This window comes from Spermophilus citellus (assembly GCF_964194105.1).
Source record: "Spermophilus citellus genome assembly, chromosome: 1".
Classification (NCBI taxonomy): domain Eukaryota; kingdom Metazoa; phylum Chordata; class Mammalia; order Rodentia; family Sciuridae; genus Spermophilus; species Spermophilus citellus.
The window spans coordinates 188,286,759-188,314,582 of NC_138182.1; the positions used below are offsets into that span (position 1 = coordinate 188,286,759).

Here is a 27,824-nt window from a genome sequence, read left to right on the forward strand (position 1 = left end):
CTCACTTTGGTATCACTGATCAATCAAGAAAAATCACCTGGCTTTCCTAAAATCTCACCACTGTCCCAAATCTCCAAGGGCTGGACTTAGTGCATAATGATGACATAGAGTTCATTGGGCTTGATCTTCTCTATCTTCCAGCACAAACACAGATAATCCCCTCCCCTGACGGCCAATAAAAAGAAAATAGTAATGAGAAGCAGAGCTCATAAATTCCCATTATGCTTAATGCCTGATTTCACTTAGTTAATGGATTCATTTATTAGAGCAATTTGTGTAAATCCCCAAGGGCCTGCTAAGGTTGCTGCCTTCTGGTTTTATCATGTCATATACTTCCTTTATTCCTATCCTAAACAAATAGTGGATTGGCAGAGAACTTCAGATCAACCACAGCTCAAAAGATAGGTGAATTGTAAATAAAGTTAAAAATAAGAGCTTTTCATGCCCCCCTGGGGTTTTTGGCTGATGGCTAAATCCTCTTGCCCTGGCCTATCAGTTCGGTGTAGGCTCCAGGACTATGTTCTGTTTTCCAGGATTATAGGAGCCATCTGAAAAATACAGTCACCCCATGGCTGTGCATCTTATAGTGGGGAACAGGCAGAAAGCAGAGGGTGGCCTTGTTTAGCTGCATGTTACACGATGGTCAGGAGGAAGGGAACCCTGAGGACCTGCTGGGCTTTGGCCAAAGTTATTTAGCTGGTGAGATCTCTGCACTGATAAGCCTGGCCTATCCACACAGGTGAATGTGAGCCTTAGTGTCATCTTTGGCTAGAGCCGGTCCTCTAACACCAGCCAGCCTGCTGCTGCATCCTCTCCCCACCCCCCGCCCCCGCCCCGCCCCATGGAGTGGAGGCAAGAAGGCAAATGGAGTCAAATCCGTGCACAACACTTAGAAAACTACTTCATGGAGACTGTTCACTGGGGCTGGATCCTTAACATGCCGTTGTCCCACCATCAGGGAAAAAAGCAGACAGAAATCCCCACTGGAGAAGACCCAGAGACTACAAGAAACAAAAATCACCCTCCTGACTATTTTCACAGTTAAATGGCAACCACTAGAATATGATTATTATCTCCTGTATACCAAATTAAGTAAATGACTTAGGAAATGCTTGGGAAAAAAATGAAAAAAAAATATCTATCTATCAATCTATCTATCTAAGTTGTATTTTAACAAGGGGTGGCATTGTGTAATGGAAATGTGATAGGTGAAGGGGACAGAAGGGGATCCCCAGGGCTGGGGCATGGCTCAGTGGCAGAGCATGCTTAGTATGTGTAAGGCCCTGGATTCCATCCTTGGGGTTGGGGAGAGGGAAGAGAAGGGGATCTAAAATTGAGCAGAGAGAGACTGAAACTGAAAGACTGGGTAGAGAGAGAGAGTAAGGGAGCCTGAGATGGACACAGAGAGACTAAGAGGCTTCAGATGACAGGGAGGGATTTGGAAGAGAGAGTGGAAATTTAGGAGAAGATTAGAATGTGCTATGCAAGGTCAACTCTGCTGCTGCCCTGTGAAGCAGACACAAATAGAATTAATTTTCTCCCTGTCACCATGTTGTGTGAAGAGGATTGGACAGAGTTTCACCATATGTGAGGGGCCATTTGGGATGGTCTGACTTTAAATATAGTTCTTATGGTATGTGCAAAATTTGCTTTGGGGGTCTTTGGAGAGACCTCAAACAACAGTTGAAACAGGGTTCAATGAATGACCCATTGTGGCTGCACTTTAGGAGAAATATACCCAAACTAGCAGAGAAAACAAATGAAGGTTTCCAACATCAGTCCCAATTTAAATGTCACAAGGACAAATTATTCAGATTGGTGCCTTGATCTATGATGGAATTGCTTTCTGTAAGAGCAACTCCAGGAGGCTGCTGCAGGAGCTGCTGAAGGTTCTGGTAGGCTGGGACGGAGGGAGGCCAGCAGGTCTTCCCTGGGCTTAAGTGCTCAGTGATCTGGCCTCCTCCTGGGAATGAGGAACTGCCTGAGTCCTGATTCAAGGTCATCAGGGGGCAAAAGCAGAGGCTGTTGGTGGAGAGAGACAACCTTTGGGTCAAAAATGGAAAGAACCTAATGACAAATTTAAGGAGGCGAATGTACCTGCCAGGCATGGGTAAACCCTGCTTCTGCCAATACTGCAGCCTCCGCAAAGACATTTAACCTGTTCTCGGTGATTAAGGACACATCAGGGTTGTGTGTTCAGACTCATTTTGAGTCTTAGCTCTATCACTTCTAGCTGTTGACCTTGGGAAAGCCAGGTAACTTCTCTAAGCTTTGATTTCATTTTATAAAAGATAGGATATTAGCATCCATGTCAGAGGATCATGGTGATGTTAACAGGCGTTAACCTGTGGCTCAGAATATGTTGTCGGTGGTGATGGTTGCTATGATTATAAGACCACTTCACCCTTATAGCTGGCCCTTCTCCACTTAGAAGCAAACCCCCTACAGCAGCTCCTGATGTCTTTGACCTGTTTCTTTTCCAGCCTGTGTAGTCACTAGCCCTTCCATGGGGGAAATTCATGTTTTAAATATAACATTAATTGGCTTTTTTTTTAATACTGTGGGGGTAATAATCCATGCATATTTATAATAATAAGTAAATTTGTATGCAGTGGTATGTACAACATTAGGAGATTTTAATGTGCAATATGGAAGTTGTGTGTGTGTGTGTGTGTGTGTGTGTGTGTGTGTGTGTTGCTGGGGATTGAACCCAGGGCCTTGGGCATTTGAGGCAGGCACTCTACCAACTGAACTATATCTCCAGCCCATTAGTTTTTGTGTTATGTCTCATATTACAAAATAATCAGGATAAAGATGGCCTGGGACAGGGACAGACCCGACTTCTCTGTGTGCTATGAGGATATATGAAAACTATGGAACAAGCAGTAACCAGGCACAGCCTTTGTAGTGATCTAGCTCATAAAATTTTCTTTGGTACAAGGCTTTCCCTTTAAAAGCCACACTTGACCCCCTCCCTGCCTCCTTCCCTGGTCCTGGTTCTGTCCTCCTCAACAGCCCAGAATGATTCCTTCCCATTTTAACCCTTTGCTGTCTCTGCTGTCTTTCGCTCACAGGCCCCGAATGTCCCTGCCGTCTGTGCTCACTGCTGCCATAAGCCAGGAGGCACCTAGTCTAAACAGTGTGAGGGTGGAGGGCAGAACCTCAGGCCTGGCCTCTCGGCTCTTGTGGGTTTCGGCCAGACCCAGGTGTTATTTTAGTGCAACTTCAGTGTTTAATTTGAGGATGTGTGTGGACCAGAAGGAGGGACCAAAACATGATTTTTTCCCCTTGGCTAAATGATTAAATTTAAAGTTCTAAAAAATGCACAGCTTGGTCCCAAGCTACGTCCAGTTGCAAAGACAGAAGGGTTGTGAAACACCCTCCCAGGCCAGGGACCACCCTGCCTTAGCCAGCGGCCACCTCACAGGCCCGTCTTCTGTGGCCATCACCTGGCCAGTCTGTGGTCACAAGCTAACCAGGCGCCCTGAGCTCTGAAGCAGTCCTTCTCTTCTTGAGTGTCTGCCGTGCCTTTACTAGAAGAATATTCTACAGATTTGTTTAATTTCTTACAGTCCTGAAGGTGTCACCAGCAGCTGCCACTGAGCCATGGCTGAAGGGGAAATCACAACCTTCACAGCCCTGACCGAGAAGTTCAATCTGCCTCCAGGGAACTACAAGAAGCCCAAACTGCTCTACTGTAGCAACGGAGGCCACTTCTTGAGGATCCTTCCTGATGGCACAGTGGATGGGACAAGAGACAGGAGCGACCAACACAGTAAGTAGCCATCCATATTTTACCCTCTTGCTTCTGGTCTTCTGCTGTCAAGGATGGGAAGGGGGGAACTGAGCACTGGTACCCTCTTCTCCAAGGCTCTACTGGCAGGACACATTCAGAGGTGGGGGTACCGTACCTGTGCAAACAGCCCGGGTTTGGAAAAAGGGGAGTTGGGGGCTACTGCATATCTAAAGGTGAACTATTGCAAGTTTTTAAAGGGATTCTCTGCTGACCTAACACAATTGGCTGCCAATGTTCAATTGCTGGATGTTTCCTGAGTTTCTGTAACTAGTGAAAGATCTGGCCCCTGAGGCTGGCCCGGGGCTGGCTTGCTCCAGCATGGGAAGAGCCAGATGGGCAGGGACGGTAAATCCTGCACAAAGACCTGGGCTCAGTTTCAAGTGAATGGACTCTCCAGGTTATGCTTCCGCTGGACTTGATTTGTGAAATCCTAGTGTATAACTGTAGCCTTACACATCATAAATTATGCAGCTCTAGCTCCGCACATCATGCAGATGTGGCTGTGGTAATCAGGAGGGGTAAAGTCATTCTCCAGATTCTATAGAAGCTGGAGAGGGAGCGCCGTCCAGCCAAAGGCTTACTGCCTCTTCCAGGTTTCCCGGCAGCCCGACTCTCCGAGGATGTTGATAGATGGAGGTATCACTTCAGGGAAAATAATCTTCTTGACTAAGCATAAGAGCTCTTCCTTATGCCTCCGTACTTCTGGTGCTGGAGTGTAGGTGTGACTTCAGGGTTCTGGGTCCTGCAGTGGTGTCTGGAGATTCCCTGAGGATCACTGAAGCATTAGATGTCATAGAGAAGCTAAAAGTCAGATCTGGATCCTGCTTTGGGAACTGCAATCTCAAGAGTCAAACACGCTGCAAACCCAGAGAAGGGAAGTGTGGGTGAATTGAAGAGATGTCAGAGCCCAGGCAGGAAGTCAGGTTCCATGAGACTGGCTTTAAAATGGAATGCAAAACGCTGCCTTGGAGGTTCTGGTTTACATATCAGGTAGTAAGCAGGCCATGCTTCAAAGGTTGCAGCCTGGTGTGCAAGGACCACTTCAGTGCTACCCGCTCTCTACCCCCCGGGTGCACAGGTAACTGGCATGGATGCCAGCATTTATGGGCCAGCTGGCATTGTCCCTTCCTTCCCACCCTCCACCCAGACCTGCAGAAGAGAAGCAGGAAGGCTAAGGTCAGGGCTTTGTTCTGGTGACTTTTTTTTTTCAAATGGACTTCCTGCATGCTTTATTCTCAGTGGAAAATAAGTACCAGAGTAATCCACAAGGAAAAAAAAAATCTAGTACATTAAATACAAGCAGCATTTCCTGCAAGTAAATGGACTAAGATTGTAGTCCATTGTGTTGGGCATGATATACAATTTATTCATGTGATCGGCCCACACAAGAGGAAAACAAGCTTTAATTAACCCTGGCTTTAAATGTCTCTAGTAAGTCTCTAGTAAGTCTTATCAGTTTTCTGAATCAATGGGGGAGGCTCTGATATGCAGAATGGGAGAGGAAGGGCAGCCTTGGTGACATGCTCCTTGGGGTAAAGCCAGCTCTTCTGGGAAACCTTGAATTGCAGGGTCATGAGAAGCTGTAAAAACATCATATGTCTTCGTTATTGTCATTCTATCATTGACATTATAGACTGCACTCTGGGTGCATAACATCAGGACAGCTTCTGAGGTCTGCTGTGGATTTGGCTGCCTGACTGAAGATATCAGGACCCTTGGGACTCAGCACAGCAGGCACAGGAGTGTGTCAGGTGTCTGCATCCAAGTGATGCTGCATTATTGGCCAGGTGAACTTGGGCAAGTCACTTAATCTTTCTGGTCTTATATTTCCCAACTATAAAATAAGAATACTAATGTTACCTGCCTAACAGGTTTCTTGGGGGAAGTTAAATGAAATGATATATTGAAAGCTCTTGCATAATGTCCCACCCAGAGTAAAAGTGCAGCAAATATTGATTAATACTGCTGTTATCATCATCAAAATTTCTACATATTCAATGCAGCATATGGAAATCCAGCACAATATTAAGGAACTTTCCTAGTGTCCTCTTTTCTATAATGCCACTGACCAGGAAGGGCAAGGGTCTGTCTAGTTTCAAGCTTTGATTCAGCGCCTCTCTGCCAATGTTCAGAGTGGTAATGTTGACCTATTATTTTCTTTCTCTGGAACTAAGAACAAGGGGACAAAAATCAGAGTGAGTACGGTGTATGGGCAGAAATCCATCCCTGTTCTGTCAGTACAGAACTGGAAAATCCACATACTCTCTGTAGAGTCAGGGGCCCAGATTTAGGGTTGGAATACCCGTATTCCTGCTCTACCACTTCCAAACTAGACAAGAAACATTCTCTCCGTTTTGTATGAAGTGTTCTGCAAAATAAACTTAAAGTCACCTTAGCTGTATGACTCTTCCAAACTCTAGTGTCCTCAGCTCTCTATTTTGAGGAAAATAGTTTACTGTCAGAGACTCAGTTTCTTACCGGTAGAATGGAAAATAGTAGCATTGCTCTGTGTCTTTCACAAGGCTGAAAATTAATAAGATCCTAGAACTGAGAGGAGTCCTCCTGGGCACCAATGGACTCCGAGTGTGGATCTGTCGCCCTCTTCTGCCCAGTGGTGGTACTGCCATGGTCATTCTGCATCTCAAGGGTTATTCCGAAACAGAATCAGCCTTAGACAGGCATGGTGTGGATATCCCTGGATAACTGAGATCTGCATAGACTGGGGATTGATTCCTATTCCTTGACCATTAGTCTGAGTGTGACTAGACTGTTGTGACAGGTAGGCAGTCACACTCCAAGCCTTCCTTCAGAAAGAGCATTCCTAACAGACAATCAGATATTTAAATAAATCTACATAAATAATTTCTTTCACATCTTATCCTTGTCCTCAACTAGTTGATCTGCCTTGGGCAAAGGTAGTTGTCAAAATTTGTCTTCCTACTACCCATAGCGGGGAGTAAATTCCCAAGTACCTTATTGTGGTACTTGGGTTCCCATCCCTCCCATCCTAACAGAGAACTGAGTAGAACGTCTCCACTGGTGGGAATTTCTGCATGTGGAGAAGATCACCTCTGTAGGTGGTGGGCAATCTATGCTGTGGACACTGATTACCCTGGCACACCATCCATGCCAGGTACAACCAGGCGGGGAGAGCTGCAGCCTCTGGGGCCCATGGAGAGCAGTTTGTGAGAAGATTCCCGTTGGAGCCAGAGTTTTAACTCTGAGAGAAGGGTAGATGTGTCACCATGAGGAGGAAGATCCAGAAAGAGGCGAAGGGGCAGGGTAAGATGGCCAGTTCAGTTTTGGATATAGCACATTTGAGGGTTATGTCCTGGGGTGTTCCCTCCTTGCACCTATACTCTCCACTCATTTGTGTGATCATTTGACAGTTTTCTTTCCCACTGGACTCCCTGAGAGCAAGGACTTTGTCTCTTAATGCTCAACATTGCAATTTTTTGTCTGGCCCATAGCCTGTCCCTTGGTATGCATTAATTTGATGAGTAACTGAATTGTATTGGTGGCAGATAAATTTGAGCTCAACAATAGATCCAATAATTACTCTCAAATACTGATTTCCACCAGGCATTGTGCTAGACTCATTTCTACCTAACTGTAACCCCATGAGTTTCCTAATAATAGTCACTCTGAAAACACTGAAGCTGACAAGGGGTGACCAGCTTCCAATAGGGGCAGGTTGGCTAACCAGTACTTTGCTTCCAGTATTAAGGTTCTTTCCACATTCCACCATTCCCTGCACACCAACCCCATGACAGTGGTTTCACTACTAAATAAGTACACAGAGTCATGTGGATCAGGTGGGTGGAGTACAGGCCCCCAAACTGCCATTTACTAGTTCTATGTCACTTTGGGGCAGTTATTTCTCTTCTATGTGCCTCAGTTTCCTCATTTTAAAAATAAGAAAGGCAGCCAGGCCCGGTGGCACATGCCTGTAATCCCAGCGGCTCAGGAGGCTGAGGCGGGAGGATCTCCAGTTCAAAGCCAGCCTCAGCAAAATCGAGATGCTGAGCAACTCAGTGAGACCCTGTCTCTAAATAAAATATAAAATAGGGCTGGGGATGTGGCTCATTGGTTGAGTGCCCCTGACTGAGTTCAATCCCTAGTACTTCCCCACCCACCAAAAAAGGGCAATACTATCTAACGCATAGGCAAGAGGGGATTTGAAATGTGACCATGTTTGTACAGTGCCAGGCGACCAGTGCTGAGACTGACAGTCCTCTTCCTCATCACTCCTGGGCTATCTGGGCCTCCCCCATCTCAACATTCCATCTTTCGAGTCTGCCACATTAAGTGAATTCCATGCTTGCTCACAAAACCGAAGGTGACTTTTCATGCCAGCTTTTCTGGGACTACCTAGGTGGGAGCTCTGGAGGCCTGGCACAGAGGCTGAACATGCCCAGGGCCCTGTCCCTGTAAGCTCTGCCCTGTTGAACTTCTCTGGTCCAACTAGCCACTTGGCCAACAGGGGTGGAGGGTTGTGACTTCCTCCTCAATAGGAATAATAACTGCAGAATAATGATATTCTCCTGAGCATCCCCAGTCTGCAGTCTCAGGAGCCCACAGCCCCTGGCCTCCCCAAACACGTAAGAGGCTGCATGGGAAGAGGGATTACCGGCACCACTCACCACACAAATGGAAATGTTCTTGAGCGAAGTGGATTCCTATCAAATATTTATAAATCCAGCCACATCCTAGAGGCCCCAGGGGGGTTTGCTGGTCAGAAGAATTCTACTTCGTAGCCCTTAATCCAGGCAGACGGCTCCTCAGTGAAATCCCTCCCTGACTATTGTTTGGGGGAAATCCAGACTTCGGTCACCTGGTTTGATGTGACTCAAAGGCACTTTGTTCCCCACTAACTTGAGCCCTTAGTCAAGATGTCTTCCCAGGTGGCCACGGTGGGCAGAGCTGGCCCCATTGCCAGAGGTCAAAGAGAAGAGCGGATCTCCAGTGCACCACCCCCAACAGGGTGCCCCAAGCTTGGTCATAGGGAAATAAGGGCTTCCCTACCCCTTCTCCCTACCTGCATAGTCCTTATCTGATTATAAGCAGGGATTTTTCCAGATAAACTTTGAAATATAAATATGCTATCATATATATATGATATCAACCTCTAGACTAAATAAAAATTTCCAACCATCATCTTCAGTTATTAAAAGAGCACACACTTACATAAATTTAGAAAAATGTCTTTCTCATATAGTCCATGCCTGTGTGCACATGTGTATTCCAAACCACTGGAATCGGAATTTTTTCCCCTCAAATCCACTTTCTTCCCCTTTTCTGTCTTTCTTTAATGTTCTGTGGGGCCCGACTTGTGGCTACGTTTTAATTATAAATGCCACTGACATAAAACAACCTCCCTGAGTTCTGAATGAGGCTGACTTCACTTTGGGTAAACACGGCAAAGGACGGGAAGTCTCCAGCCCAGAATAAGCCCGCGCGTCATCCCTGAGGCCTCTCCTTGGTTTACAGGGCAGGCAGGCTGCACAAGCCAGGCCTCCTCTCCACGCTTTCCAGCACCCGTTGTAACCTTATCTTTAAAACTTCCTAAGGCAGGGTAGGGAGAGGCTGGGCTCAGAGATGGGGAGCAGTGACCAGGCTCCCCCTCACATGGCAGGCTCCTGGCTCCTTCTCCTTCTTTCTATCCTTGGAGAGTTAGAGATCAGCACCTAACTGCCAACAAGCTACCACTAAGACGTGATGGAAGGCTCTGGGAGGAAGAGGACAAACCAGGGCGACAAGCTCGCCGTTTCTCAAACAGAAGGCAAGTGTCCTGCAGGGCTGGTATCCACTCAAAAGCCCCGAGTTCACTTTCAGGCAGGTGCCTTTACTATTCAGAGACCTGTGATGGGATTTACACGATGAGCACAGGACAAGATATGAGCATGGTCCACAAAGGTGATTTTGAACATTTCAGATTATTTGACATTTATTTTTGATGACGACAACATCCCCAAACCAACTACTGTATTCCCAAAAAAAAGAATAAGATGGGCTGGGGGTGTAATTCAACTGTAGAACACATGCTTAGCATGAGCAAAACCCTGGGTCGTGCACCCAAAAAAAAGAAAGAAGAAAGAAAGAAAGAAAGAAAGAAAGAAAGAAAGAAAGAAAGAAAGAAAGAAAGAAAGAAAGAAAGAAAAAAGAAAGAAGAAAGAAAGAAAGGAAGGAAGGAAGGAAGGAAGGAAGGAAGGAAGGAAAGAAAGAGAGAAGAAGAATTAGGATGAGGAGACTGAGTCAGGAGGATCACGAATTCCCAGCTAGCCTCAGAACCTTAGTGAGGACCTAAGCAATTTAGTGAGAACTTATCTCAAAATAAAATTTAAAAAAGGACTAGGGATATGGCTCAGTGGTAAAGCACCCCTAGGTTCAATTCCTGGTCCAAAAAACAAAAAAGAATTGTGGGAGATGGTAGCTCTTTGGTGAAAACTTTTTAATAAACACAAACCAATCTGTGTAGCTCATGAATATTTATGTAGGAAAAAAAAAGTGTGTTAGAAACAGACCAAAGATCCCCAAACACTGGTGCCCCATCTCTCAGAGGTAGCCTTAGATTATTTTCAAAGAAAGGGATGGAAGAGACATTTCCTCCATTCTCTCTGCAGTCCTAGTCCTTCTTCTCATCCTCCCCAGAGCAGCTACTGGATGCATTTGGTGTGTATCTAGTGCAGTTTTATGTGTCACTTCATATGAGCTATGCCCATCGGTTCAAGTTACTATATTCTCCCACAGCTTGGGTTTTTGCCATATGTTTTTTCTGCTTTTCTTTGAAAGAGAAAAAAAGGGGGGATGGGGAGAGAGACAGAGAGAGAGAGAGAGAGAGAGAGAGAGAGAGAGAGAGAGAGAGAGAGAAGGAGGGAGAGAACTCTTACTGTAATTTGTGAATTTTTGTTTGCTTTTGCTCAAAAACCAGCGGGGTCTGTTGTGTTGCCTTATCACATGTAGGTTCACGTGTCTGTTGTTGACACTCGTAAGCCCTGGGTGCAGGGTCTGTGCCTAGCACTGAGCACAGTTCCCAGGAGCGTGCCAGGCCTGAGCAGCCCCCACCCCACCCTGCTGGTGGCCAGCCCCTCCCTCGCCCTGAGGCCCCTTTCTCAGGCTCTTGCCTCTTTTTTAGCAGCAGCTGCAAGGGATGTAGGTCTGGAAAAACTGGGATGAGGTCACACCAGAGAGCTGGACACCTAGTCAGCTGCATGAGCAGCGCGGCTGGGTGTTGCTCCTTCCTGCCGGCTCTGCTTGCAGAAGGATATATGTTGAGGAAACTCAGCCAGAAAGCAATCCAGTGAAAATGAGCTATGAAACTTGGACATCCTGGAGAAATAATATTTACAGAGGAAACTCTTGAATTGAACTCTCACAACGACCCTGGTGTTGGGGCGCATGGCTGAGGGCCAGTCACGTGCTAGGCAGGACTCGGCTCTTGTTGACGTCTGTGAGGCCATGACGGAACTCCACAGAAGGCAAAGTCAACTCTACTCGGCCCCAAGGCCAGACACACGGGCAACAGAACAGAACACAGAAATGGAAATCCTTTTAAAAATCCTCCTTGAGATCCCAAAGGACCTGCCCCCTTGGGATTTCTGTAGCTCTCCTAGCGTGTTTGTCGAAATACTTGCATAGATGGGTGGTGGGTAGAAAAAGGTCCCCAGCACTAGCCTCTCTCCATTCCATGGTTACCAATGGGGACCTGGAGACCACCCACCATCGTGATTATAAAGGGGTCCAACCTGGAGAGTATGGCTGGATTTGGATCAGTCCATTCCATAATTGGAGCCCAAGAGGTTGTGTGAAAGAGAGGAAATCACAGGATCCTTGGGAGACTCCAGCCTCGTTCTGGCCATGGTGTTGCCTCTTCTTATAACTTGGAGTGCAAGCAGATGCTCTAGCCAAAGCTCCAGCTTGTCATCTGTCACCTGAAGTAGGGACCACCTCCTTCAGGGGAACTGGGTGAGGAGCAGATGAGGTCACATAAGCACAGAGGAGAGGATCACAGTTGGAGTGGCCTCTCTCCATGCACGAGCTCATTCAATCCTCATGACAGCAATGGTAATAGGACACGGGGACCAACAACCCACCCAGTGACCACACAACTAACACACAGCCCAATCAAAACTGGAGCCCACGTGCTGGACTCCAGAGCCCACGCTCTCTAACTGTCCACTGTACTATGACAGAAACTAGCGTGAGGCCTGACCCATGTAGGTGATCCATTATGGTTATCACCTTCCTTCAGGCTCAGTTAAACCTGCAGGATTATGCTGAGCAATCCAGAGAAAAATATATGTGAAGGTTCTCTGAAGGCCATAAAGTCCATTGAAAATAGAGGACTTTTTTTTGAAAAATGACTTTATTGAGATATAATTCACATACCATTATAATTCACCCATTTAAAATATATCATCCAGTGAGTTTTTTTTTTCCTTACATTTTTTTCTTAATAGAGTTGGACAGCCATCGCCACCATCAATTTGAGAATATTTTCAAAAAGAAACTGCATGTCCCTTAACTATAATTCCTCCATCTCCACTCCCACCCCTGTGGAGGCCCTGGCTACCACTAACCTGCTGCTATATTTATAGATTTGTTTCTTTGGGGCCTTCCGTGTAAATGGAATCATAAAGTACGCGGTTCTGCTGGTTGCTGTGGTGTGCACCTGTGATTCCAGAGACTCGGGAGGCTGAGGCAGGAGGATTGCAAGTTGAAAGCAGACTCATCAATTTAATGAGGAGCTGTCTCAAAATGAAAAAATAAAAAGGGCTAGGGATGTTTTCCAGTGCTAGAGTGCCCCCACGGTTTAATTCCCAGTTCAGGGGAAAGAAAAATCTTTCCACTGTACAGATAAGGAGGCTGAGGCTCAGAGAGGGGATGGCATAGCCATCTGGTTGGGGGTAGAGGCCAGCCTCGAGCCTTTTGACTCTCACCTTTATTCTATCTCACTTTGCATTGTTGGAATCACAGTTCAAAACTCACAGGTCACTGATGGGGGACCACCAGCAGCATCTCTGCCAACATTTGCCTGACACCATTCATTCAACAAGTGGATGCTGTCTGTCCCCCCATGTGCAGGACACTGCGAGAGGCCAGGGACGCAAGCAGGCACAGATCAGCCAAGACTCCTGCCCTTCCTCTCGGAACGTACCTTCTCTTGGAAAGGCAGAAACAAATGGATGAACCCCTAAATAATCAAATAATTGTATGTTAACGTCCACAAAAGAAGCAAGCAAGGGCCTAAGAAAGAGCCATGTGGGGACTAGGGAAGTACCGGCACAGCAGGGGTGGGATGAAAGGACCCACCATACACAGCGCCGCACAGCACTTCATCAGACACTTGGAGAAGGTGTCTCCAAGGAGGGGATATTTAGGTTGAGGCCCGGAGGAGGAGAGAAGCAATCTTGTGACTATCTAGAAGAAGAAGTTACCAGAGAGAAGCTTAGTATGTGCAAAGATCCTGGGGAAAGAAAGAGCTTGGAGTGACTGAACAAGCAGGTGGTGTGACATGAGGCTGGAGAGAGCCGGGCCCAGATCTCAATGGAAGCTCTTTGGCCTCTTCTTTCATTACCACACTCTTAGAGTTAAATGAAGACAGGAGGACTTGTGGGAAAGACCAGAGGTTCCCAGTTCCCTTCCAGTGAATTCAATGAACTTCACTGACCACAGGCAGCTGGAAGGAGTCCCAAGTCTAGAGCAAAGGCTTCCAAGGATGAGAGAAGCATCCTTGGTACGTTTCCGGTCTTTGGTGGGAGTGATGTAGCTGTGTATCGGCCTGGGGGTGAATCAGCTGAGGAAAATGGCAGGAAAGGAGAAAATAAGGGCCTATCAATAGGGAGGTGGTTAAATAACTATGGTACAGTCACATCGTGGAACATAATTCAACCGGAAAAAACAATGAGCTGAACCTTTCAGTACTGCCATAGTTGTTAAGAAACCAACCAACCAACCAATCGAATGTCATCGATTGTGTACAATAAAACAAGATGCATATTTGGCAAAATCCACGCGTATCATCTGTCTACAAGGATGGCTTCCTGCTGTTTCTGTCTCCCCAGGATGATGAACTGCACAGGGAGGAAGGGCAGGATCTTCTTCATTGGCTAGATGGTAGGACGGAGGGAGGGGTACCCGGGGACTCTCCACTGTCTTTTCTGAGACTGTTTCCAAGTTTGAAACATGGGAATGGATTCTTTCCTATTCAAATAAATTAAATGAAAAAATAAAAACAAAGAAAGAGTCTAGACCTATGAGCCAAAGCCCTATGCTCCAACCCTGCTGCCCCTCAGCCTAAGTCCAGCCCTAGAGGAGCCAGTTCCTGGTCTGGATTTTGTTCCTAGTTGTGTGGATGCTTTGTGATCATCTGGTGACCAAAGAAATTGTCCAGGAGAGTCCAGAATTAACCCCAATTCCCAAATGAGAACCCTCAAAGCCCCTGCCTTCGGAGGCACTCTGAGATGAACAAGCAAGAATGTCTTCATCACTTGGGTCCTGGACTGTGATTATGGACCCAGCACTGGGCGGGCACCTTGTAAGTGTCCCTGTGCAAAACCAGTTGAGCGGACCTCAGTGTAACTCACGGCTGCTGGCCTCAGCCTCCAGGTTTCTCCACCTGGGCACCACGGACTCTTCCAGCTGAACAGTTCTTTGTTGGACAGCTGCTGTGTGCATTATAAGATGTCTTGCAGGGTCCCTTGGTCCCTGCCTACTAGAAACCAGGAGCACCCTCCAACCCCTCTGATTGTAACAATCCAACCCATCCCCAGACAATGCCCAGTGTCCTCCGTGGGACAAAATGGTCCCAGCTGAGAACCCCTGTTCTCACCACTGTATTTCCGAGCAACTGCTGCCCTCTAGATGGGAAGCTAGTGACTTCCCCTTGGTCTGGACCCCAGGTGGGTTGCCCCAGGGGTGGACAGGTCGACTGAACTTCACTGTGGTTGGTCCCCTGCATTTCATAGCTGAAAGCCATCCTAACTCCTTGGGAAACTTTTCTGTCTGGAAAAAATAACAATTCCAGATTTTTTTTTTTTTTAAATAATAGAACAAGGGACTGGGGTTGTGGCTCAGCAGTAGAGCATTGGCCTAGCACGATCCTCAGCACCACAGTAAAAAAAAAAAAAATAAAAGGTATTGTGTCTGTCTACAACTAAGAAATAATAGAATAATAGAATAAATAATAGAAATAATAGAACAAAGCCAAGTGTGATGGTGCCCCCTGTAATCCCAGCTGCACGGGAGACTGAGGCAGGAGGATCGAAGGTTCAAGGCTGGTCTGGGCAAGTTAGCAGGACCTTGTCTTTCAAACAACAACAACATCAAAAATCTGTCCACAAGAGTCACAGGCTGGTCAGCTCCACTGCACCCCAAGATTGATGGGATGGCAGAGCCAGGGAAGCAAATGCCATTCCCTCCTGATTATTTTCTTCCAGGAGACTGCAGGAGGGGGGAGGACACCCTGAAGGGCCCCATGGGGTTATTGTAACAAACAGGGTGGACAACCAGAGGAGCTAGCCATCATCCCTCCTCCTCTTAAGAACATAGTTCCCCATGCACAGCTTTCTCTGGATGGCAAAGAAAAAGGAACTGTATTTCTATGTTCTGATTAATGGGAGGCTCATCCTTGGGGTTCTACAAAACGAATGAGCAGAATTTTCCAGAACCGACTATCCTGGCCGCCGGGCCCTATCTGCACAAGTGTCACGTTGATCTACTTTTTCTTGTGTTATTTTTATTCCAGTTCAGCTGCAGCTCAGTGCGGAAAGCGTGGGGGAGGTGTATATAAAGAGTACCGAGACCGGCCAGTACTTGGCCATGGACACCAACGGGCTTTTATATGGCTCAGTAAGTATGAAACTGACGTGCCTCCAGACACGGCCCAGGTTTGAGGTTTCCAGAAATCTTGTTACACCAAGTGATGCAAACTCAAAAGCATCAATTAGTCTCTGTTTGTTATTTTTTCCAGTAGGATTCCCACCCTCTACCTTGCCTTATTTTAGGTATGAACATAAAAGAGTTTCTTGTGGTAGTCTCAAAATACTCAAGTGTATTATCCTACAGACAGAGAGGAAACATTGATTGATGTTTTGGTAGCTCATCAGTCATTTCAGAATACCTATTCATTTATTTATTCATTCAGTCCCAAAATGTTTTCTTGAGCACCTACTAAGTGCTATAGGCATGTCTCTTAATACTTTTACAAAAATTGTGAGCCCAGATGTTAGCAGTTTAAATGTCATGTATAGAGGTTTGAAAAAAGGCCCCTTTTATTCTAGATAGATCACCTAAAAGAATGAACATTTTAATAACCTAATTGAACATCTATCAAATTGGTTTCTCTTGTGTCTCAGTGCCATCTTAGATACTGAGAGGTCCATAAAGAAGAATGAGCCACATCAAGAGGTGTAGGCTTTAGTTTCTTCGGTAACTAAAACCCTGCACACCTACTTCTTCCCTCTGAGTAAATGCAGTGTTCAGGTTTGACCCAGTGCATCCTTCTGGTCTTTGTGAGAAAAGAATAGAAACACAGGCAACCTGATTTTGCCCCTCATTTTCCTCCACTAAAAGATTAAACTGGACAGAGAGTTGAAATGAATCATTGCAGAGTTTGCAATTATTTCCAGATTTCAACTATTCCTCTAGTTCCCTAATATCTGATAACCAGGGTGTGACTGTGACTCATGACCCAGTTCAAACCACTTTCTTCCCTTTTATGAAGATGTCTCCAAAAAGGTCACCATAGTGAGAGTTTAGTCTGGGGCTTCCTTTGACTTGTACAAAATTGCCAAGACTGAGCAGGGGCAAGAAAACCCTTTCTTGAAGCCTGGCTGCTAGTGCTAGATGTGAACAGTGTTCGTTTCATCACACCGCCCACTAGAGGTCAGGAGGAGGAATCATCACAGTAATAGGTTGACTCGTAGGCAGTTTGCTGAAACATGGAGCAACTTGGACAAGTTCAAGGGGTTTGAAGAGTAGACCTTGGCTGCTACATAGAAAGTAGTTTTTTCAACTACTAATAGAATCAATCAATCACCCAGTCTCAGACCCACAACTGAATCTCAAGCCTCTGTCACTTTAAGTTACTTGCCCACTCGGAGCCCTGTCTAAAATGGAATGTAGGATAGTGACAACTTCACATGGGCTCAAGAGGGGTCAATGAGACCACACACACAACACATCCACCAGGGTGAAGGGCACATTGGCACTACATTAACAGTAGCTATAAGACAAATAATCAGCTTGTGAATACCTTATCCTCTCTATGTCTTAGGTTATACATTACAGTTTTATGGCCTTTTCTCCTTTAAATCTTTTTTTTTTTTTTTTTTGCAGTACTGGTGGTCTCCTTTCATTACACTCAGCTTTACCCTATGAGCACACATCCCCAGCCCGTTTTATATTGAGTCAAGGTCTCACTAGGTTGTCGAAGCTAGACATGATTTTGTGATCTTCCTTCCTTAGCCTCCTGAGTAGCTGGGGATTATAGGTGTGTGCCACTACACTGACCCCTTTAGATCAGTTTTGATATTTATTGTAAACTTCTTTTACTTATATAAAAATATTAAGGAAGAATCCAGTTTGCTTTAGGTTCCACTATCACCTGGTTGTCACTGCTACTCACCTGAAATATGGGGAGGGTGGAAGGTACTGGAGATTGAACTCAGGGGCACTCAACCACTGAGCCACATCCCCAGCCCTATTTTGTATTTTATTTAGAGACAGGGTCTCACTGAGTTGCTTAGTGCCTCACTTTTGCTGAGGCTGGCTTTGAACCTGTGATCCTCCTGCCTCAGCCTCCTGAGCTGCTGGGATTACAGGTATGCACCACCAAGCTTGACATTACACCTGAATTCTGACATTTTTCCCCATTTAAATTTTAAAGAAAATTCTCAAGTACCTCACAGCCCTGCCTCATGAACAAATTTTATTCCATCATCCTAATTCAAATATGTGTGTGCACACGTGTGTGTGTGTATACAGAGAGGACATGTTTATTTTAAGTTTGAATGTCTGTATACCAAAATGTTAACACAGTTCTCTCTGGGCGTGGGAAGTGGATGTTTTTATAATATGGGGGTGCCTTCCTGTATTTTCCAAATCTTCCACGGGGAGTATGTCACCTGTGTAACTGGAAGAAAAGCATGCTAAATATAAAAAAGAAACAACCACAATCCTAGGTGTGTATCAACAAATTGGCACTGTACCTCATGCATGGCCAGTGCTGAAAAGTCCCAGCTGGGGTCAGAGCACCTCTGGGTTGTCCTGCAGCTCAGCTTGTGACTCAGCCACTTGGTCTGTGTTGACTGAGCCGGTGTAGTAGAGACATCAGTTGGGAAACGTGGCCAGCCTCACCTGTATCATAGAAAGCAGGCCTTACACCCACCGGGGGGAGTCATGGCACTAACGTCCCTGAGAGGGTCAACAACCCACACAGTCCAGAACCTCCTACGTCCTTCCATCCCGACACAGTGCATCATTGCTAATGTTCAGACCAAGTTCCTCCGGAGGCAGCCTGGCCAGCCAATTACTATATTTATATTTCATCTTGTTCCAGAAGGGCTAAAGTGGCTCACCCAGCTCTCCTCTCACTATACTTCGGTGAATACGAAGCAGCATGCTTCCTGTTGCATAGCTTTTTACTAATGGAAGCTAACTTTAGGGCTGAGGCTGTAGCTCAGCAGTAGAGCATGTGCCTAGCACACCCTGGGTTTAATTTCCAGCAAAAACAAACCAAAATACCAAATTAATTTGCTACCTAGCTGGTGAACACCTACCATCTGCAAGACTGGGGATAGACACAAGGCCAACGAGATCTTATCTTCCCTCAGTGGGGCTTACAGTCTAATGGAACAACCAAGTCCACAAATAGAGAACAGTGAGCAAGACGACTGGAAACCATGAGAAAGGGAGTCACCAACCACATGGGCACAGAGAGACTTTATACACCATGCAGCTTGAAAAAGGTGCCAAGTCAGATGTGTGATGTCATTGGAAAGAGAGCATCCAGCAGAAGGGCTTTGCTATCCCTGCTTTATATCTCAATAGAGTAAATGTGTTCTAAAATCTAGACTAATAGAAGGTTCAAAGGCTGGCTTCCCCCACTCTCTTAACAGATAAATTATAAGTAAAATATCAGATGGTGGATACTTTTTAAGTACTTTGCTCTTTTTAATAATGTTGTGGTAGCTACTTAAGCTTAATGCACTTACCTCTGCACCGGACCCCACTCTAGTGATGTACCTGCCCATTCACACCTTGCCATAGGTACAAAGATTGCTTCCAGTTTGTTGCTATTATATCCAATGCTTCAAAGAACATTCTTGAAAATATGGTCTTATACTCGTTCAACTATCTGTAAATTCCTAGAAGGGAATTTCTGAGTCAAGGATAATGCATATCTTAAATTCTGATACCGCCAAATTGCTCTCATCTCACCAACAGTGAATGAAAGTGCAGGTTTTCAAAACTCTCACCAATACTGATATGTAAATCTCTTTGGTCTTTACAGATAGGATAGCCAACAAATGATCATTTTTTAGCTTGCATTTTTCTTGCTAGTGATACTGAATGTGTTTTCATAGTTTTATTGCCCAATATTAGAACAGCAGATAAAACATGGCATTTATGATAATATCATAAATCTATATTTACAGAATCTTATCTATTGTACATAAAGAGATGTAGGGGAGGGTGTTCATCAGCTGTTAACAGCTGCCTTGGGCTGGAAGTGTAGCTCAGTCATAGAGCACTTGCTTAGCCTAAGTAATGCCTGCGGTTCCATCCCCAGGACTGTACAAAAATAAAATGAGTGAACACACAAAAGAACAAACAAACAAAAAAAACATATCTAGTGGTGGGCTTTGGGTACTTTGTTGTTTTTTCTTTTTAAAATAAAGTTGTGGGTACAACCAGAGAAATGAAAAGTTGGGTTCCGCATTCTGCTGTCATGTATGACTAAGCAGAACAAATAAACAATAAATAAAATAAAATAAATAAAAATTTAAAAATCATTTGAGTTTTTCAACTCAAATTTTAAAACAACCAGAAATGTTATTGTGTAACAAAATATAGATGAGGCATTTCCAAAATTTAGTTTGTTGAGAGAAGTTGCAATTTTTTTCTTCCATATTTTGACTAGGATGTTTTAACAAACTTTTGTTTGAAAAGATCTCTTACAAATTCTTTACCTTTTTTAAAATTTTAATCAAAATTTTAAAAAGTTTGTTTTTTTTTAAACATTTTATTCTTGGGACTGGGGTTGTAGCTCAGTGGTAGATCACTTGCCTTGCGTGCATGAGGCACTGGGTTTGAATCTCAGCATCACATAAAAATAAATAAACATATTAAATTTAAAAAACCATTTTATTCCTTTTATGGGAAGCAAAAATAGTTATTTTCACTTTTAAAAAAATTAAGTCCCAGTTTATGTTTTAATATGTTAGGGCAAATTTTGTACAAGCATTCACATCTGTAATAATACTGAAGTGAAATTCTCAGATATTGTTAGTGACAATCACCAGGATAGAAAGAAATATTAGTAGGTTTTCATTTATTTCAAGTCCAAACTTGAAAAACGCCACTTCCTCACGGTCTGGCTTCACGTTCTTCCACGATCACATCTGTCAACCTCCACAGAGACAAAAGTCCCAGCCTGCCTTCAAGGTGCTTGGTCTAGCAGGTCTCCCCAGCAGAGACCCTAGGTCCTGAGGACAGCAGGCAGGAGGGGAGCTTAGAGTAATAGTGGATGCATATTGAAGACCCATCACATGCTGGGTACCCTTCAAAGTCCTCGTGAGCACCCTCTGAGATGGGCTCCCTCATTATCCCAATTCTGAAGAAGATCCTGAGGCACCGAGCACTTAACCCAAGGTTAAGCTGCTAGTAGTGAAAGGAGGGATCCTTTAAAAGCACTCGCTAACAGTTCTACCCTATGTTGGTTTTATCTTTGTAGCAGACCCCAAATGAGGAATGCTTATTCCTGGAAAGGCTGGAGGAAAACCATTACAACACGTATACATCCAAGAAGCATGCGGAGAAGAATTGGTTTGTTGGCCTCAAGAAGAATGGAAGCTGCAAGCGCGGTCCCCGGACTCACTATGGCCAGAAAGCGATCTTGTTTCTCCCACTGCCTGTCTCCTCTGATTAGAGAAATCTGTTCTGGGTGCTGACCACTCCAGAAGAGCCTTGAGGGGTCCTCACCTGATTGACCCCCAAATGTCCCCTTGATCATGGCTGTACTAACCCCCAGCCCACGGAGCCTGAATTTGTAAGCAATGCGCTTCTATATGCCAGTTCCCTTTTTTTCAGAGCCCTTTACCCTAGCTCAGTTTGGAACAGAGGGACCAAATTGCTTCCAGGGGTGGCTGGCTGGCCAGTCTGAGTCCAGGTTTGGAGGTTCAGTTGCCGCAGGGCACCTGTGGTAGGCTGAGCCTCTCAGTGCAAGGTGGGGCCAAATGAAGTGTGTCCCGGGGTTTGCCAAGTGGCCGTAGGTAACTGCAGAGCATTTCCTGCTGCTGAGTAAACCCCAGCTGCCGGTCCCCCAAACATCTGGCCCAACCTGCCTCTTTTCCTTTCGGTAGCTCACAAATATTAGCAGAGAAGCGGATTGTGAGGTTTAGAGGAGGGCCATGTTCCATAATAGAAGCAGGGATAGAGAAGTCCTCCCTTGAGCACAGAAGGGATTTCAATTGGAAAGAGGGGGTGCACTTGGGTGGACATCAGAGAAGGATGGAATTTCAATGCAGGATAAATGAAGGAGAGGAGGCTCAGCCACGGGAAAGAACAAACCCATAGCCTTAGGAATCAATACGTGCCCAAGAAGCCTCTGAGGTCAGGAGGAGCATGGGAAGTGGCTTCTTCATAAAAGCAAGGACATCAATGCTGGGAAGTTCATTTGGGTCTTGGCAGTGTGTTGGGAGTGAGGAGAAAGGAAGGGTGTCACTGGCTAAGGGGATGCTGCACTCTGAGAAGGACGATTTTAGAAGACAGGAAGAAAGAGAAAGTGACACCAGGACTTGTGCTTGGCCACCAGTAAGCAGGGCTTTGAAGTCCACATGCAGTGCTTCCCCACTCTGACGTGCTTAGGGGTCAACTGGGATCTGCTTTGAAGTAGTTTCTGGTTGGGTGGGGCTGGGAGCTTCTACATTGCCAAGGGGCTCCCAGGTCCTGCAGATGCTGCTGCCTTTCCCCAGTGCACTTGAAGGAGCAGATCAGAAAAAAAAAAAAAAAAATGTCATTCAAATAAAGGTGGCTGGAAGCCCTGACCCTCACCCACCTCTGCCTCACCTCGAAACATGCACCCCTCCCCCTTCCCTGAACATTCAGGCAACATTGACGATAGTTAGGCCTGTATCAAGGAAGGATTTTAAAGACCCAATGTTGGCAAAATGCCCATTTGAAGATATACAAAAGCATACAAAAAAGTGTTAAACCCTCACACACAGCTTCCCCCAAGAGACCATTTCTGTTACCCTTCCTTGTATAAATATGCTTCCTGCTTAAAGTGAACTTGGCCCAAGTGGCTAGCATATTAGTAACACCATTCATCTCTGACATATGATACCAATGCTGAGGCCTTTAATAAGCCATTTAAATTTACTGTGAGACTATACGTTTTAATCACATTTTGAAATATATAGCTGGAAGGCAGTTAAACTGATTAGCATTCAGCCTTTGAGAATGGTAATAATAGGATACGATATATAAGGTACTCAGTTAACTAACACTTCACCATGTTTACTCATAAGATTTTTCTTTGTCTTCCACTGTGCTGTCCCACATTTTCTCTTGAAAATGGGGACTCTTAACCAATGAGATGATCGTTGTATATAAAAAACGGATGAGAGTGTTAGCTCACGTTTTACAACGAATTGCAGTAATTTTTAACTGAAGCATAATTTCTCACTCATTGAACTGTCATCCTTAGGATGAAAGAAGAACAACAATTTGAAAGTTCAATGTGAGAGCACATCTGAGGAACTAAGTTGGCATTATGGTTAATAATAGTGACCTGCTTTTGTACAGAAAAATGATTTCATAACTTTTTGTTTTTATAACTTGGATGATTCTATTTTATTTTAGTCAATCTTTGCAGGCAAGTTGGGGATAATGCATTGTGGCTTAACATCTCTTTTGTATGAAGATTTGGCCAGTAAAAGGCATCCAGAGAGGAAATCTAAGATATTTATGATGGTCCATAATTTTTATTGTGTGAATCAAATTCAAGTATAACACTGGCCAAGAAAAACGAAATACCGTTGCTAACATACGAAATGGAAGTTGGCGATTCCAGAGACCCAAAGCATTGAAGTAGATTGTGACTTAACAATCAGCCCAGGCATCATTTGCATGTTTGCTCAATGGAGACCCTGTGCCTGTGTGCCAGGCACTGTACTGGGAACTGGGGTCCCTGGGGACTTTGTCTGTCTGGTTTGCTGCTGTATCCTCTCCCAGGGCATTATATTTATGATGAAAGATGCTGTGGATTCATTTCTTTCAATCAAGTGAAAAACATAGACTTTGCATGTTACTGCTGAGTAAATAGCAAGTCCCAGAAACCCAGGATTTGGAAGAATTGGCTCCTCCCAACATAAGACAAATCCCTAACAGAGTGACAGACAGCATAGCAAAGTGAATCTAACATTTTTAACTGTAGACCTGCGTCTGCTTCAGGGGAACTGCTTGCAAATTAGGAAGAGAGCCCATGAGCTCTTGGCAGAAGGGAGTGGTGAGCAGTTCCCTGTGTGGTTTTGAGCGGGCAAACACTCCCATTGTGCCCTCTCTTCCTTCAGTGATTCTTGCCGCCATCTGCCCATCCTGTGCCTCTCCCGTGCATCCATGTTCAGAATGACTGTCACAAAGGGTCCAACACTCTATTGTCAGGACCACAGAGGCTTCAGCAGGTTGGCAGTGAGGTGTGAGTGGAGGTGGCTCTCATCTCCTCCAGTGGCCAACAGGGTGGATATACAAGAACCAGATGGGTGTACCAGCTGCCACTGCAGAGGAGGCCCTTACTTTGTGCTGGAGGCAACAGAGCCCAGGTCCTTAGCCTGGCAGAGTGTGCTGCCTAAAACAGCCAGGCCCACGGCTGCAGAGCAGGTCAATGAGGACACCACCTGTCATTTCGCATCTCTCTCTCTCTCTCTCTCTCTCTCTCTCTCTCTTTTGTTATTACAGTTATGCCTTACAAGTAACAATAAATGTTCCATTAACTGGTGATTGTGTCTCTGAGTGTCTGAACGTCATGGTGTCTTTTCTATCAAAAGACTTCTCTTGGCAAGCCTAGGGTGTGGACACTGTTTTCTACTTATCTTGCTCCCAGATATGAGACTTTAATGGTTGACAGGAAAAGCTGTAGCAGAAGCATTTTTTGTTTTGTTTTGTTTAGAAATAGAAGGCTTTTGCTAGGGAAAGATATTCAGGAAATGTGTCCCCTCAGGAGCCAGGCTCCACTAATAACTCAGTTAAATCTTTTGCTTCGTAATATAAACCTTGTGAAATTGTGGTACTATCGCTGGGCTAATAGGCTTCTGCTTAGGCAAAGATATGGTAAACTGAAAAAAGAAAAAAAAGAGAACAACTTTATAGCAATGTCAAAAAGCTGCATATTTTCATCCTAAAAGCCCACCAGCTTTTCAAAATTATTGTAATTAAGGATGTTTCCTTATTTGAACCTCCAAATCTCATGATCTCTTGTTCTTGGAGACACAACATGGTCTAGCACAACATGGCTAATTAGATTATACACACACACACACACACACACATGCACACCTGTACAAAAATACCTGGGCCGTGTGTGCCCACTGTAGTAATTACATATCTTTCTTTTTCTTTTAAAGTTGCCTTGGGCAGTAATTTTTTTCTATTTTTTGGAGCTTGCTCACAAAAAGAATTACATGTTCCATTCTAACCCAGCCACATACATATCCTTATACATACACAGCTGAAACAAGAAAAATTCATAAAACAGTATGAGACACACTTTTAATCTTTCTATGATATTTCACTAAAAATACTGATCCAATAGTTAAATTAGGTCCCAACATTATTGGGTCACAACCACAGTTTTAAAAAAGCAATTGTCCTCCTTCCCAAAGATGGAGAGACCCAATTAGGATCCTGTGTTGACTTCAGTGTTCTCACTGCACACCCACCCCAGTACCGGGAATGGAAGCCAGCACTAGCTGGACAAGAGCTTTACCTCTGATTTACACCCCCAGTCTGACTTTACTGTTTTCAATGGCATGATTTGTTCTTGAATAAATAAGACAAGGGACATCCTGTCATCCAGGCACCATCTGTTCTGAAGCTCAGCGGTTGTCTTAGCCTGGTTTGCCACTAATCAGGCAAAATGAATGCGACCATGCAGATTCCACGGTACCCACCCACAGCCGCCAGTGCTGGTCTAGCAGATTTCTGCTCTTGGAAGCCCTGGAGACTCTGGCCCACTCCCTTTTCCTTTGGAATGAATGCTCACCACTTTGGGTCTTGAGGTCATCCCCTCCTTAACTCCCACGGTCTTCATTCACCCCTCCTGCCCCCACCCCAGGAGAGATGAAGCAGGAATCATAACCATTTCTAAGAAAGGTATAAAAAGACTGAGCCAGGAAAAGGCCATAAACCTAGGACCTCTGAGTATCCTCCCCAGCCACCAGCACTTTCTGGAAATTACCCTCTGGCCTCTCACCTACCTCTAGGAAAAACGGAATACCACTCTAAGACCTCAGATAAACGCCACTGCTGTTGGAAGGAAGCTTTTAAATTCCTGTTTTTTGCTGAACCAACTTTTAAAAAGTACTTCTGTTCCCTGGATGTTTGAGGGGGTAGGGTGGCTGAGAAGGGGCCTCATGGGGATGAACTTGACACCAAAGAGAAAACTACGAATGAAGTTATCACTTTTCATGTTTATGGGCTTGAGGGCTTGCTTATCATGGGGCAGGCAGGGCGGGCAATCTCAAGTCCTAAGCCCTAGCAGGTAGTTGTTATATTGCTAGTAAGGTAACAGCGGCACATGAAGCAAAAACGTGACTTCAACTGTAGTTTCACAAATTATAAAAAAATATATATTTTTTAGGGGTAATAGTGATACTGTAGGGATATTTAAGCCCAACAGAGCTGGGGGATCTGTAGGTTTCCTATTTCAGAAGTAGTAGGATGATGTGTCTAACAACTGTTAAAATGAAATAATGGCTAGTAGAAGTGGCACCCCCACCTTCCTCATCCACTCCTAAAACGCTCTCCACCACCAGAAAGAAACTCCCTTTGTCACTGTGCATAAAATTTACTCCCAAACCCAGTCAGAGTACCAGAGGCATGGGGATTTTACATCAGGTACTCCAGACCCCAAGATTTCTCCAACATTATCTCTGGTGTCAGGGGAAAAGTACTAAATGACTCTTGGAGTCTTTCTGCAACATTGGACTTACTTTGCAGTTGACATATTGACCATGACATCCTACACCGCTAGCTTTCCACCCTAGTTATAAAATTAAAAGGAGAAGAAACGAGGTCACACACAGCTTGAAGCCAGAGGGTAGGTTTGCTGTATAAAATGCACATATTGTAGGCCCAGTTTTGGGGTCTTCTGATGAGTCTGAGAGGGTTTGTGATGTGGGGAGGAGGTATCTCCCAAACTGCTTCCTTCCCTCTTAGCTCTCACTATCACACAGGCTAAATTTACACATTTGGCAGCTAAACATTGGTGTCTGTTTTATTACGTAAACAAGCAAAACCTCACCCTGTCCTTGATGTGCTTTTCTGTGGCCTTAATGAAGGGTTGGGCACTCTTGTTTGGAACTGCATTCAATTTAAGGATTTGGTTCCCTTGGCCGAAGTGTTTAGGGATGTAGATGTAGATGGGCAATTTGCGCAAATCATCACAGAAATATACCTCATTGAAAGTTTCACATTTCATGTTTTCCTGTCGTAGGGGGAAAAAAGATGTATTTTAGTCTGACCCGGAGATACATAGAGTAAGATGTTAGATTGTCTTGCTGATATACCTTGGCCAGAAGTCATTATCCTCCAGAACAGGTCATAGGAATGTTACTGTAAACTAACATCTTTTGTGTGGGCTGGAAAAAAAGGACCCTTCAGAGCCTGGGAATATCAACTATGTTAAGAGTTTAGTAATTTCCTGTGGAAATGAACAGAAAAATCTATGGCGTTCTCAAAATAGAGCACCTGCATTAGCCATGGTGCTGCTGACCCCAGGACACAGTGCAGACTCTAAGACTGGCCAGGTTATTTCTGGTACAAAGCTGCAATCGTGGATGGGTGTATGGAGGGAAATTTGCTTCTATCTCTTTGGTGTTACTACAGTGTGTCCTGTTATTTAACTGAGGTGAAGAAAAGAGATGGGTTTGAAGATCGCTTGAAAACATGCAACTCTCAAATATCTTGAACATCTGGGAAGAATTTGATAGGACAGAGGCCACCTAGTCCAGTGCTTCAAAACAAAGGGCAGCAATAAATTGAAAAATGAAGCATTTTGCTTCAATTCCTCACTCACTCATCTATTCATTCATCATTCATTGTCTACCATTCTATCAGTCAAAATTCATGCAGGAGATAGTAACCACAACAATGATTTTAACAGGGAAATTTTAAAAATTTTAAAAAGGGGATTCACTACTAAGAGGGATAAGGAGATCTCAAAAAAAAAAAAAAAAAAAAAGCAGATGCAAGAAGCAGCTACCATCTGCAAGGCTGAAGAGAGTACTCCAGGAGGGGACAAACTTGAAAGAGGGTGAGATGCAGATTTAGTAAAGCTGAGGCTGTGACCCACGGGATGGCAACAAATTTCCCTAAGGTGCTTCAGGGAGTTCTCTCCCAGAGGGATGGTGAAAGTCTCTAGGTGTGACTTCCTGGGGTGCTAGCAAAATCAACAGAGGTGTACTCCACTAGGTCTCCCACAGGAAGGTACCCACTGGGCCCTGTGCCCTAGGAACAGGAGGAAATCACAAGAACCCCAAAGAAAAGCCCCTTCTTCTTACAGCGTCCCGCCAGCGCCCTCTATTGA

The 27,824-nt window shown here is 44.8% G+C and overlaps 1 protein-coding gene across 7 annotated transcripts in view; it reads left to right on the top strand.

Moving 5' to 3' along the window:
• FGF1 (fibroblast growth factor 1) overlaps positions 1-24,017 on the top strand; it is a 94,235-nt gene extending 70,218 nt beyond the window's left edge. For 4 of the 7 annotated variants that reach the window (XM_081295101.1, XM_081295102.1, XM_081295103.1 and 1 more), the window contains 3 exons: positions 3,573-3,775; positions 15,543-15,646; positions 20,754-24,017. In XM_081295101.1, the coding sequence (XP_081151227.1) occupies positions 3,607-3,775; positions 15,543-15,646; positions 20,754-20,948 (468 nt within the window). In that variant the 5' untranslated portion in view covers positions 3,573-3,606 and the 3' untranslated portion in view covers positions 20,949-24,017. Of the gene's footprint in view, positions 1-3,572; positions 3,776-5,429; positions 5,584-15,542; positions 15,647-20,753 lie in introns of all 7 variants that reach the window. The other 3 variants (XR_014022080.1, XM_081295105.1, XM_081295106.1) reach the window with 3 other exon arrangements.
• The last annotated feature ends 3,807 nt before the right edge of the window (positions 24,018-27,824 follow it).